At 31.6% G+C, this 14022-nt stretch overlaps 1 protein-coding gene and 1 long non-coding RNA gene across 3 annotated transcripts; both read right to left on the bottom strand.

The window, feature by feature from the left end:
• Nucleotides 1-233: 233 nt before the first annotated feature.
• LOC106672028 (E3 ubiquitin-protein ligase RNF170-like) lies at nucleotides 234-12732 on the bottom strand. Of its 2 annotated transcripts, XR_002910916.1 has the most exons (8): nucleotides 12466-12732; nucleotides 12368-12396; nucleotides 7985-8095; nucleotides 7401-7480; nucleotides 5482-5616; nucleotides 2745-2997; nucleotides 324-409; nucleotides 234-251 (listed from the first exon to the last, which is right to left on the bottom strand). XR_002910916.1 is itself a non-coding variant. In XM_024230187.1 (7 exons), exons 1-7 carry the CDS (start codon nucleotides 12567-12569, stop codon nucleotides 387-389), a joined length of 735 nt encoding a protein of 244 aa, XP_024085955.1. In that variant the 5' UTR covers nucleotides 12570-12732; the 3' UTR covers nucleotides 288-386. The 2 variants fall into 2 exon arrangements, 1 of the variants encoding a protein (XP_024085955.1); XM_024230187.1 differs by lacking the exon at nucleotides 234-251 and having other exon boundaries at nucleotides 288-409.
• On the bottom strand, nucleotides 6141-7303 carry LOC112128248. The gene is made up of 2 exons (XR_002910917.1): nucleotides 7061-7303; nucleotides 6141-6996 (listed from the first exon to the last, which is right to left on the bottom strand). It is a non-coding gene; the product is annotated as an uncharacterized LOC112128248 (long non-coding RNA).
• Nucleotides 12733-14022: the final 1290 nt, after the last annotated feature.

Here is a 14022-nt window from a genome sequence, read left to right as displayed (position 1 = left end):
ATATTTCATTAAAAGAAAACTCGTAGTATACATTTGCGCAACACTTTGACTGCGGAGACTTCCTTTCCATTTAAAAGGTTTTCCCCTAATTCAGGCTCAGGAAACATTTCGGTGTCTGATGTTCTGCCGTCAATGCGCTAATATAAAGCAGCCATTTATGTTATAATAAAGTGTAATTTAACTTTTCAGTTTCTTTTATATANAGAAAAGTAACCAAAAACACTTTTTAAAATAAGAAAGCAGTATAACATCTACAATTTATTACATATTTTAAAGGAAATTATCACTTAAAAAAAGGTTAATACAAAATAAAATAAACTGACCAATAAGGAAATAAATTGTGAAATGTAAACTATTAAGATTCGATGATTCACATCAATATTTGTTTAATCTTCATTTTCATGTAGATCTATGAAATAATAATAAAAAATCCATATTATTATAATTAATTATGTCATAATAAATTTATAATGTCAATCCATAACTTTATAGAACTTTTGGTTATGCAGTTGGGTAATGCCTATCACTGTTTCATAGTTTCACAATCTACAGTGGAAACCAACACCGAAGATGGCAAAACAGTGAAGATAGGCAGGCAAGTCAGAATGATCAGAATAAACACAATGTTCAAGAGGAAATTTCACATCATCCAGTTATAGCATTAATTTATTACAAATATTTGTTTAATTATTAGTAAATCTACTGCGCTAGTATATTAAAGAAGATAGATTGACATTTTGAAAAAGAAAAAAATTTAGGTAAATATCAAATTATAAAATTATATGCAATGTAAATATTAAACATAATAAAGCAAAAATATGGGTAAAACTGTATGAGAAAATTATGTTCATAGGTATTGAGATATTTTTTTCAATATATGATTTCAGTTATTCTCCAATAATTTTTTACAAAGCTATTTATTCCCATGAATAAATAATTCATTAAAAAAAAGTTTGTTTAAATAAATATATTTTTTTAATATTAAATTTTTTAACAATGACACCAGAATAATTCAATAATTCAATCAAGTATATACAACATATACTAAAATGTATCAATACGGCTTCAAAAGAAATCAATAAAAATTAGTAATATTTATGAGTTGAACATTTGTTTTGTCAGGCAACGAAGACAAACTGAATATCAAAAAGATTGTGTCATTGTTAAGATAATACAAAGAAATTGAATTATTAATCAATTTTACTGATCATTAACTCATATAAAACACCAAACTCAAGTAAGTACTCTCGATATTTATTCTAAAATAAAGGAATGTCACAGAAGAAAGCTTTGTGTAATATAAACAAGAACTTAAACATAATATGTAGGGTTAATGATTCCTCCATGAGTTACATTTTTATCATAAGTTGTCAACTAATCTATTTTACTAAACTTGTATGAACCTTTTGATATATCATACTATTTATGTTATTAGTGTAAGGGAAAACTATGAAATGTTCAAAAACTGTGCTGACCGCCATCAAAAATATCTCAACACATAAATCTTGTTATTTTTTGACCTTAACCCATACCCATGTTTTTTTATATTTGTAGTAATCCTACATGATATTGGGGATTTGTTACATGAGAGATATTGGGGATCATTTAAAAAGAAATGAAGGTTCAATATTTTTCATGTACATTCTTTTCAGTCGGTTTCAAGGTTTTGTAACCCCTGAGTAGCAATTTAAATTTTCTTTACTCCATTAATTTTGTGCCATAAAGAGTCATTTAATCTGCGATGATAAGCGCTCAGCGATCAGTCAGAGTACTTTCTATGAAAAAGGTAAATCATTGTGCCTAATCACCTTGGCATTCATTATTTATTAGTTTCATTAATTAAAATGTATGCAATTCATTAAAATGTACAGAAAGACTGGGAGTCACTCGTGGTGGCCAAATTCAGGATGTCTTAGAATTTACAATATCATAGATGACTGTTGTTCAGCAATTCAACAGCCTCTGGCATTAAAACGTTGATCGCTGGAATTCAAAACTCAACAGTTAGAAGAAGACTAAGACTTCGATCAAGAAAGTCCGCAAAAGGCCTCTTTTTCACAGCAAAACACTGAAAAGACTAAAATTTGCATGATAACACCAATTGTGAACTATAGAAGAGTAGATGAGATTATGATAAAAATGATACAATCAGTGCTTCACATGGAGACATTGATAGTAGGAGGAGAGTATCATCTTCTGGGACTGTATTTCTTTGGAGACTTGGTACCAATCGAAGGGGAATCTTGAATTGAAAAGAAAGGTTTGTTACACCCTATAACCCTTGGAATACTAAACGTGCGATACTTAAAAAATCTCAGTGTTGCAAAATTTTTGACAAGGGTTTATATTGGGCAACATTTGATAACAAAATAAAATCTCATGACCTCTATAATATTAAAAAAGTACTGATGAATCTAAGGAACATTTCAAGAGAGTATGTAGTTTATGGTGTTTTATAATTATCTTATTATGCTTTAAGTTGAAATTCGATTTTTATAATATTTTGTTAGTAGAAATTTTTAAATCTTGAACACATTTTTGCCCACAAAGTATCATTTAAAACTATAAATAATACAAATACAGTCAACATTCAACTTCATCGTGTAAACTATATTTAATAAAAAATTAAATCATATTGTCAAAACACAATTGAAAAACTAAACTAACAATTAAGTTGGTTGTTGAGACGTGATGTTCATAAAATAATTAACTAATGTAGAATTAATTAGTATTTTCATTCGAACCTGTTAAATAATGGCGGTACATCGAAGCGAGATACCATGCAAATATAAGAGACAAAACTAAATCATCGATGAAACCAACGAAACCAAACATACTTTCTGGAATAACATCAGAAGGAAATAATATATAAACAGCTCCGATTAATATGGTAATTAATAAGCGTAAACTCAAATAGAAATTGTCAAATCCTGTTTCAAAAAGCTCCATAATGAAATGTCTGAGAAGAACTGGCATTTCTCGAATCCGGTGCAAAAACTGCAAAAGAAAACATTAGTTACATCATGTAGACAGAATTTTACAGATTATTTGAAAGGAGATCAATAAAAAGATTATGGCTTTAAATTAACACTTGTTATACAGGGTGAGTTTCCCCTTTTCAGTCATTACAGCTCGTGGCTTGTCATCAGAAAACTATCTCATACATTTACATACCACTACCACAAACATTTAATATTAAATAACTACATTTAAATTTCCATACATTTAAATTTGATAAACACTTTCATATCCTTCTTGATTTAGATAATTTATAATTACTAAATATAAACATCAATTTAAACAAAAACTTATTTATCATCCTGCATGTCTAAATAAATTTAAAATTTCATCAAATTTACCCAAGACTTCATCCAATTTAATAGAAAGATGGTCTAATAAAATTAAACCCCCATAACAGTAGAATGCTTGGGAAAGCAGAGTTTGGACATTACGAATTTAATAGAATTTGAAATGCCTTTCAGTGCAATTTTTCAAAGACTGATGAATAACATTCTCAAGGAAAGCTTATATTTTGAAATGGATATTTATGAAAAATTCTGTTCAAATACTTTAAAGATTGAAAAATTAACTTTGTAAAATAACAGAAAAACTGATAGAAGTTACAAATGAAGAAGAAATCAAATAAATCAATCAAAATTTTCATGAAGGAAAAACAAACCACAGAGGACTAGATGAAACACACAACAAACTAAAAAATATCTCTGTTGGTCAAATTAACGTAATTCTATACAAACATTTATTAACCTATGTGAACTATGCTTATTAACATAATAAAATAGAATACCCCAAAACTAAAAATTTAACATAACACCCACACCAAACCAACGAAACCTTTTAAAATAATTCATACTGACTCTATTACATTACACATTCAAAATTTCTAACCTCAATTGACACTTTCACTAAATATGCACAAGCATATAAATTAAAGTCAAGTCAAGGGATTGCAATTGTAAATAATCTAATAAATTACTTAATCGCCACAACGTACCAAAACAAATTATATCGACAACAGACTCGAATTCAACAATACCCTTGTCAAAGAACTTTTAAAATGACACAAAGTAGAAACTCACTTTATTAGCTCACAACACCCAAAATCTAATGGGCCAATTAAATGATTCCATTCCAATCGAACACATAAGGTTGTTAAACAACCAAAACAATTGAAAAATGACTCCATTGAAAAATAAGTTAATTATGCTATATTGGTGTACAATAATAATATACACTCAATGACTAAATTAAAACCATTTGCAATTCTTCATAGTCACTTACATAGAACTTCCCCTTTCGAATTATATTTAGAAACACAATTAATTAATAATTATATTGAATACATAGAGAAAAAAATGAAACTAAAAACTAAAATATACATGAAAATGAAAATAATATACTTGCTACAGAAAAGGTAATCAGTCAACAAAATAAAACTGGAGAAGAAATTCCTAATGTAGGAATGCTTCCAAAAATGGTTTATGTGAAAAACAGACAGAAACAGAGTAAACTAAAAAATAAGTATAAACCAGAGGAACTCGTAGAAATCAAAGAAAAATTAAAGACTGGGAATATTAAACCCCAACATTTTAATACACAACCTAAAATACACTTATCTAATATTAAGTGGCCTAGGAAAGGGGCGAAAGAAACAGACTTACAAAGTTCAGAACCTTTCTGTTCTAATGAATAATTAGTAATTTAAAAATAAATAAATAAGTAAATATTTAAACATTAGTGAAACATTTATCATACGTTTAGTACTGTAAGATACAAAATCTCACAACTTAAATGTGAGCTCTCTTGCATGATAAACTAACCTCATTAAAAAGATAGTTCCTACTCACAGTAAGTTGTTTTGCAACGATACGGATTTCGAGCCTTTTAGCTCATCATCAGATTGAAGGACTTCTACAACCACGTCTCTCGACATGAATTGCCAAAGTGAACCCGCTGATCCCTCCACCAACGCGACGTTCCAATTAGCAGCTGATTTTTTTAATGGCGCTCAATTTGAACGTGCGAAACGTGGAAATTATAACACAAATAAATATTATACTAGTAAATACTTAATATTAATAAATTACTATAAAAATAATAACAATTAAAATAATTAGTTTAATTATTTGGACGTTTGATATTATTTATGTACATATGTAAAATGGGAGGTAGATCAAAATCTATTATATTATTAATGCATTTATCACCATGCTCAATTTTACATTTTTTAATTTCAAATTAAAGGGCTCGAAATCCGGATCGTTGCAAAACAACTTACTGTGAGTACGAACTATCTTTTTAAAAAGGATTGAACATCACACTCACTCCATCATTTATCATTTCTATTAAAGGAATGTTTTAGTAAAGTCTGGGTACTTTAGGATAGGTTCGTTGATGAGTAAATTTTTGCTTATATTAAACGGAGAGGATAGAAAAAATGAAAATAATAATTTTTAAATATACCGTTCTAGATCTTGTCGAGTGATAATTATTGTAGCTCCTTACAAAACTGCGTATTTGAAGACTTTCACTGCCGTTAACGGACCAGGATGTATAACTCCTTTCTTCAGGGGTGAAACATACAAAAAGTAGGCTCACCTGGAATGCATATCACATAAATTTATTTATTATAATTTCGATTATTCCAAGTCATGATAGCTGAAGTGGTTAGAGCAGCAGCGTATTTAGCCTAAGGTCGAGGGTTCAAATTCAGCTTGTGACACTAGCTTTTTTATTTCAACTAAAACCTTACATAAAAAGATAAAGTAATTTGGTCAATAGACCACTAAATATTTAATTTAGATTTAATTACAATTTATTATTATAAATGAAAAATAGCAAAAATCATTTATGTTGTTTTGAAGTAGTAATTTTCTCTAGTAACTTGAATTTATAGACGATAAAAGATTGTGATGAGTTCACAAAAATGGTCTAATTATAAAAATATTCTGTCCATAATTTATTTCAGTAATATAAAAATTAGTACAACTGATGGTAAAATTACATTCCTATATACATATATGTAATTTTATATATATATATTTTTGAAATATAATCAACTGTAAAAATTTTCATACGGACAATATACCTTTTCCCTTTAATAAACTACTGAAAGGTACTGAAAACTTTTTTTTTTGCCTTGTGTTTTCACATCTGCCATATCAAAGGTGAATAGTGTGGGAGAGACCCATACTACACTCCAATCTCCGTGATTAAATTACTAAACCATTAGCCACAATGAAATGGTATATATCATTTCTGATAAAGGGGTAGTTTGTGTTACTCAAAATTATACTGCTTCTAGTAGGTAAGAACAAGCCGCATTGTAAAATCGCAGAATACAATTGATCTCTGTATTTTGTGGTTGGATGGCAGGATAAAAAGATGTGGTCTATTGGTAATTGGTGGTAATTGACCGTACTGAACCATGGTTTGTGTGGGATTAATGGCTGGATACTCGCATGTACTTTTCCTTTTACTGTCTCGGAAGAATTGTACTCCTTTTACCAGTAATTTTTAATTCAATTATTGAGGTATGCCACTACGCCGGAAGCTGTTACCCCTGATTTTACTATTCCTGAGTTGGCAGCTTCTTTTGCTAGAACATCAACTTGATTGTTGTATTTGTTATTGCTATGGCCTTTTACTCATATTAAAAATACATTCATACTCTTGTTGTCTAATTCCATCAACCCCTGCTTGATTGATGTGATGAATGGGTCCTTCATATGACCGATTCTAACCGCTGATAATACGCTAAGGCTGTCCGTTAGAATTATGGACGTTTGATTAGGGTTTTTCGCTATATAGTTGACGGCTTCCAGTATACCCACAGCTTTGGCTGCATAGCTAGAACACATCTGGGGGAGTTTAATTTGAATTGTGGAGTTGTCTGCAATGTTTAGAACTGCGGCTCCAGTTCCTCTGGGGGATTTTGATCCGTCAGTATACAATATTGGGTCGCATCAGGACATCTTCCTGTTTCAAGGCAACAAATGATTGATTCTGGCATTCCTAACATGTCTCTATGTGACGTAATTACTTTAGGAGAACTACTTTGGAGCTTCCACGGGATGATGTCCGTGGGTGAAAAAATCATTGGCTTGTTGCAGTCTGTATGGACGCACATTGATTCTCGGTTTGAACAGATTGGTATTCGCTGTCTGCTAATCTTGTTGATAGGTATTTGCCGGCTAGTTTTTCTCTCCTCAAATGTACTTAGTGCTTAAACTTACTTAAACAACAATACCACCAGCCTTTCTACCTTAATATGATGACAAGTTAAATAATTTTTTTCAGAAAAGTACTTAGTGCTGGTTTATAAACATTTTCTACATATATGTATTATCTATGATAAATATAAATAATAACAGGATTATTACCTGATTTCTGCACAATGGGCATTTAATTCCGCTAAATGGTGCGTTTATATCTCTTTCATAACATGCCATTAAACAAGGCCCTAGAATAAAAAGTAAAAACAATTAAAATATAAAAATTTTAAACAAATATACAGAAATAATTTAGTAAATAAGAATAAATTAATATGTCAACAAACCTATATAAAAGTCATCTATCCAGGAGGATGTTCTATTTTCCTGTAATTGTAATTCTAAGTACTAAAATGTAATTGTAATTGTAATTCTAAGTACTAATTTGTATGTACAAATCTTTTAGTCTTGAGGATGTTTTTGCTTGATGTATTAATTTAATTAAGTCTTACAGTAAATCTGTTTGTAAAGGGTAAAATTATTTTCAGCTCATTATCCTTGAAAATCTTGAATACGATACACACAAACACTCCCAGGGATCACGGTAGCCCTGTAGTTAGCATTAGGTTATGAAAGGCTCTGGGCACAATTCCCACCGTCCCCCCTGGAATTTTCTTTCACACTCCACCTCTCAAATGTATATACATATACATTCTATTTCTATACATATACATTATTTCTATATATATNGTTTCCGCAGTATAAATGACCACAATCTGTTTCTAGGGCGAAACTGTGCTGACCACGGCAGACCGGACACATGTGCCGATTGTGTATTGGAGGTGGAGTCTGATCATTTTCCAGTTCTATAAAAAAATATCAAAATAAGAATGTAAAACAATCTTTATAAAGGTGGAACATGGTCAATTTGATGGATTTACAAAAGAACAATAACATTAAGTAAATCTTTACTGATCAAGATAAAGTTTTCTTTAAATATCTAAAAGAAGAATTAAATAGGTCAATATGTAATTGTTTAATTTAAATTAGTTTTATTTCAATTTTTTTCAATATTTCAATTTAATTTAGTTATATTTGGAAAACTCAATAGTAAATAGTTTAAATATGTCTACTTCTTTTATTTTTATTTATTAAATTATATTTAAAATGCTAGTACAGACTAGATTGATAAAAATGAATTTAATAATGATGAATCAAGAATTTTTCTCCTTATCTCTAAAGGTTTGATTAATTAAATACAATGTAGGACACATTAAACACACCACTCAATTTATTTAGTTTAAAATTAAAGGCTCCATTGATGATGATAAATCAATTATCTTTCTTCACTAGTTACAGGTAATTGGGTAGTCAAAATAAACAGCAAATAATTCTTTGTTTTCTTCCTTAATTTTCATTTGTACTGATTAATCCCATTTGCACAAATAGAGCATTGTGCCCTTCCATTCTGCAATGCCTAAAGATTGCTTTCAGTTAATCTTTTTTCATAGTTGATTTCGATATTATTCTTATTCTTTTTTTAATAGCTCCAGTCAGGCATTGGAGTATGAGTGTCAGGGTGATAACATTATTAGAGGAAGGATACAGCCAGTGTGAAATTGCCACATAACTGAAGAACATGTAGTGCCATTTGCCCCAGACATCGGTGAGAGATTCTTGCTAATGCAGGATAATGCCAGACCCCATATAGCACAAATTGTGGATGACTACCTGAATAAGGTTGGAATTGAGTACTTCGTATGGCCAGCTCGAGGTCCAAATTTGAACCCAACTGAACCCATTTGGAGGAGCATCGATGGCCGCAACTGTTTAGATGTTAATATAAAAGTCCCCGGTTCGAATCTGACATATTTACTTATTTATTCAGGATTTTGTCAGAAATCTTTTCCAAAGAATGTAAAGGCATTTAATGAACATGATTCGTGCCAGAGGTGGAAATACTCAGTATTAAAGGGGACAAAAAGTTTTTTCTTTACATTTTTATTTGTTTTTCACTTTTTTGTTGTTCTTTACTCAATAATTTTTTTGTATGAATTAGGTACTGAAGATTGTCTTTTTAAATGTCTTATTTATACAACCTAACCTAGTTCTGATATGAAAAATATGAATAAACCTTAATAGAGTAAAATTAAAGGGTGGTGCATTTATTTTGTCCATCAGCGTTTTTGTTATTAGATCATAATTGATAACATCTACAAGCAAAGTATTTTAAAAACTTGTTTAGAACCATTTCGATGTTATATTGAACTTCGATGTAACGGAAGTTGTATTAATCGTTAAGAATTACACAGATTTCTATTAGCTTAGAGACTTCCTCCATCTGCTAACCCTCAATAGAATAACCTCGTTTAATTTTATTCTTAGTTCTCCTTTTTGAAAAACAAAAACTTTGCACTTTTCGTAATTCACCCTAAGCATGTTGGTGTGTTCACACTGATGAACAAATGCATTAAGATCATCCTAATAGCAGCTAGTAACATTAAAAAAAGAAAAAAATAGAGAACAATGACCGGAGAGAGATCTCTGGGGGACACCAGAGTCGATCTCAATTATCTCAGAGAGGAAACCATTAAATCTAACTGTGAATGACCTATTAGACCAAAAAGAATTAATCCAGCCAAGCAAGGGATGCATGCACGCCCAATTGGTTCAGCTTCCTAACCAAGAGGCACCTAGTTACACTATCAAATGGCTTGACCCCTAATGACATTCAGTGATGATATATTACTTTCAATTTCTAATCAAAGACAATCTAGTCAAAAGACAAAATGTAAATGTAACATGGTTCAACATATACTTCATGTGAGTAAATAGCAACATGGAATTAAAATTCAATAGGTTAAAAAAAACTATAAAACTATAATTTTAACAAACATAAATTGTGAAAATGCCACAGACTACACCGGCTTTCCATGATTTTTTTAACAATTGTATTTGTTATACTACAAGTAAAATTGTAAACGTCTGGTAATAGGGTGCGAAGAATCACTTAGAGTGTGACACATCTAATAGGTCTTGTGCTCTAATCTCCTTGGGGGATTATTGAGGATAGTTTGGGATGACAGGTTTAAAACTAAGGGATTGGGGTGTAATGAAAGGGATTTGTGGTATTTTATGTATCGGTATTTTATGACATCTTTGGCAAAAGGAATTTTAAGGTCATTAATTATTGTTTGGAGGTCGTGAGATGAGGTCTGGTGTGATGTAGGTTTTAGAAAAACATTTTCTTTATCGTGCCAATGTTTTGATTGAGATCATCTTCAGGGCTCAAAGCATTTGTTTTCCGTGTAGATGTCATTCTTGTCTCTCGTGTTGAGAGTACCAAGGTGCGTGTTTAAGGTCATGGTGGATTGTGTGGTTAGATACGTAGAAGGGAGCATTTACTATTTTTCGGAGGACTTCGGTTTGGTAAATCTGGATGATTGGAATGTTTGGTTGAACCCCACACACAGTTCAATGTTGTCCAAGTGGGTTTAATTATCATCTCGTATATCAGCCAAGGTTCTATGTTGAATACGTGAGCCTGTAGGGATTGATGTGAGAGGACGGGATCTTTATTGGATGATAAGATAGCCAGTAACATCCACAAAATATGTCGATGGGTATGTTGAATGGGGAGGTCAGCAATATACACTGAATAAAGGTTAAAACCAAGGATTCTACCCTATGTGACTCCAGACTTAATAAGATAGAAATCAGAGAATGTTCCCTGGCCGACCTGAAAAAAACGGTCAGTCAGTTATGATCAGAATATGAGGAAGTAGGTGAAGGAAAGGATGCTCCTAAGCTTGCACAGCAAACCTGGTTGCCGGACCCTATCAATGCTTACGCCATTTCAAGGAAAACGCTCGAGAAGTTTCAGCTCAAGAGAGGAAAATATTGTGTCTACAACATGGCGGCATTGCTGGAATGTGGAGTGATATTTACAGAAGCCAAACTAGTGAGACAATATTTTATTCTTCTAAGATGGGAAGGATTTTCAGAAGAGGATTTTTCCTAGAATAGGTAAGAGGCTTATTGGGTGATAGGAATGAGGTAAATGGAGCTTTGAGATCAGTTTTATAATGAAAGTTTTCAGGAAAGTGTGTAGTTCTTAGGACATTACATAGGTATGTTAGGAAGAGGATTGTTTTTTTAGGAAGCGATCGAAGGATATCAAGGTTATAAGGTCATATCCAGGAGCTTTGTTTTGGGTGTTTTCGATGATGTACAGGATTTCTGAAGGACGAAAAGCTTTTGAAGGAAGGGAAAAAGTAGTGGTTGGACTAGTTACTTTTTTATGGTTCCTGTATGTACAGAATTTATCATGTCAGTGTTGAGTGAAGCTTTTTTCTTCGTCTGACTTAGCCGATGATCTGTCGACATTGTGAAATGGAAGGGAAGTATTATAGTAGGATAAGATGCATGTGGCTTTCCATGTAAAATTATTTTTCTTGTGGAAACATTTGTAACTTGTAGCCTGGTTGCTTCCAATCAAACTTACTTTAACTTTTTTAAACTTACACCATTCGAGTTTCTTATGTGAAGAAATGGAAGAGTACAGACAAACTGACCAGTGAAGATGGTAAAAAGCTGAAACGCTCCTCACAACTACAGATAAATAAATAAAATAGGTAGAATATGCAAAATAGTGATGTCTGGGTGGGAAAAGACCGGAAACTTACCGTAATAGTGTTCTTTCTTTACTTTTTTGTGTAAGGTACCCCGACTCAAGGGTACAAGGATAGTCCGGAGAAGGCCCCACTCCTCAGTGTTGGAATGAGTGAAGGGATAAAAGCAGAAGGGGAAGACAAAGGACAGTACGCCGTAGGCTTTAGGAGAGTGGTATTGTGCAAATTGTGTTTGTGATTGTATAAATAAAAATAATATAACATTCAGTGGTTTTTGATCCTGATACATATTACACTGTTACCCTACATTTGTTAGTGAAAATGGAATCCCTCGCATTATGCTAGCTGTGAGCCATTTTAAGGTTTAATTTAGACTGAATGTATAAAGTGTATTAAATTTGTTAAAATTAAGTGGTAATTAAATGGTACTATGGATGATTTATAGCAAATCATAAAACAATAAACAATTTACAAAATAAGAAAATAGTCTAAAATAGAAAGGGTTACCATCTAGATCTTCTTCCGCCAAAAGGGGCCTGGAAAAAATAAGACGGTTAACATAATGCGAAAATGCTATGATAAATGCCAAAAAACGCTGGCATCACCTGAAGTATAACAAGAGAGAGTATAGAAAAGCGAAAAATAAAGCTATTATCGTCGAAAACAATAAAATCACTTCATTGGCGACACCTTCGATAAGCTGAGACATGTTAATAAAGTTCTTTGAATTATAGGGCAGAGGCAGGTCGCTATTTGTCCTTGTAGTCGAAAAAAATCAGAGTATTTAGTACTAATAGAACTGCGAAGGGATTCGGGTTGAAGATTGGTAACTACCACATGACAACCTTACGGGCCGATAACGATATAAACAATTGACGATATTAGACCATGATAACAATCGTACTAACGGTCTTAACTGATTGGAGCGTTACGTCACGTAACGAGAATAAATAAAAAATAACACCAAAAATAAATTTTCATTTTGTATATTTCAGTAAGTAACAGTCGCACGGATAGATACATCTCTCTAGAATATTAAAAAAGTTTTAACTATAGCGAGAGAGAGAGAGAGAGAGAGAGAGAGAGAGAGAGAGAGAGAGAGAGAGAGAGAGAGANGAATTATAGATATAATTAGTTGTATTATAATTGAATTAAATTAGTCAATAATTGTTATTAGTACTTATTTTAATTCGGACGTTGGCTACTTCATGTTTTTTTTTCTGATTAAAATTCACAAAAAATTTCCGCGAGGTCTGCATTCGAGGACTTAAAAAAAAGAGAGAATACAACTGGATTAAAATGGTGAAAACACGAGGAAAGGTGTTTGTTAAAATCGTCATCTTTACTATTCTTAAGTAAATCTGTTATTAAAAATGAGGATTAACATTCATTTGTTTTTGGTTTGTAGTTTCTATTTTGTTTTATCCAAACTAACAAGAATATATCGGTTAATTTAATTGAAATTAATAGAATAAGAGTAAATTACAAATATCCTTAATTATTTTTTAGCAGTTTATATTAATTCAATGGATACGCCTGGATTATCCATGCAAGCTGTGGAAGACGGTAGCGGCACATCTTTGCATTTATGTACGCATATGGGCGCATTCCCTATACAAATGCAAATCCAAATGCAAATCCTATCTGCAGGAACTTTGCTATAACACGATGGCATAAATTAAAAGTCGGACAAATTTCGTTTTATTTAGGAAAATATATATAAAATACCCCTACATTAAAAACGGACAATCCAGAGTCAATTATTCAAGTTTTAGACTGTTTACACGACAGAAATATAATTAAATTCACTATTTTTCGTGGTCCGCTTGACCAATTAATAACATTCAATTAATTAAGGTTTTTAAGTTGACATAAAAAGTCAGTGTCACGAGCGGGATCGAACCCACGACCTTCGGCTTAATATGCCGCTACTCTACCACTTGAGCTATCGTGACTTCGTGAAGTTTCGGGTTCGATACCTAATGCCACAAAAATTTCACAACAAAATAAACTAGTAATCTGTATTTCATTTGAAAATTCATGTTTAATTTGTACTAACACAGCTTCGATTTTTGGCACGATAAATAAAGTAAATAAAGTTTTGTCTGATCATTGTTATTGCTGGAATATCAATACCATCAAAAGTAGAATTGTTGTTGATC

This window comes from Cimex lectularius, unplaced genomic scaffold, assembly GCF_000648675.2.
Source record: "Cimex lectularius strain Harlan isolate CLEC.00 unplaced genomic scaffold, Clec_2.1 scaffold396, whole genome shotgun sequence".
In the NCBI taxonomy this organism is placed as follows: Eukaryota; Metazoa; Arthropoda; class Insecta; order Hemiptera; family Cimicidae; genus Cimex; species Cimex lectularius.
Note: the sequence above shows the minus strand (reverse complement) of the source record. Positions and strands in the feature narration are given on the sequence as shown.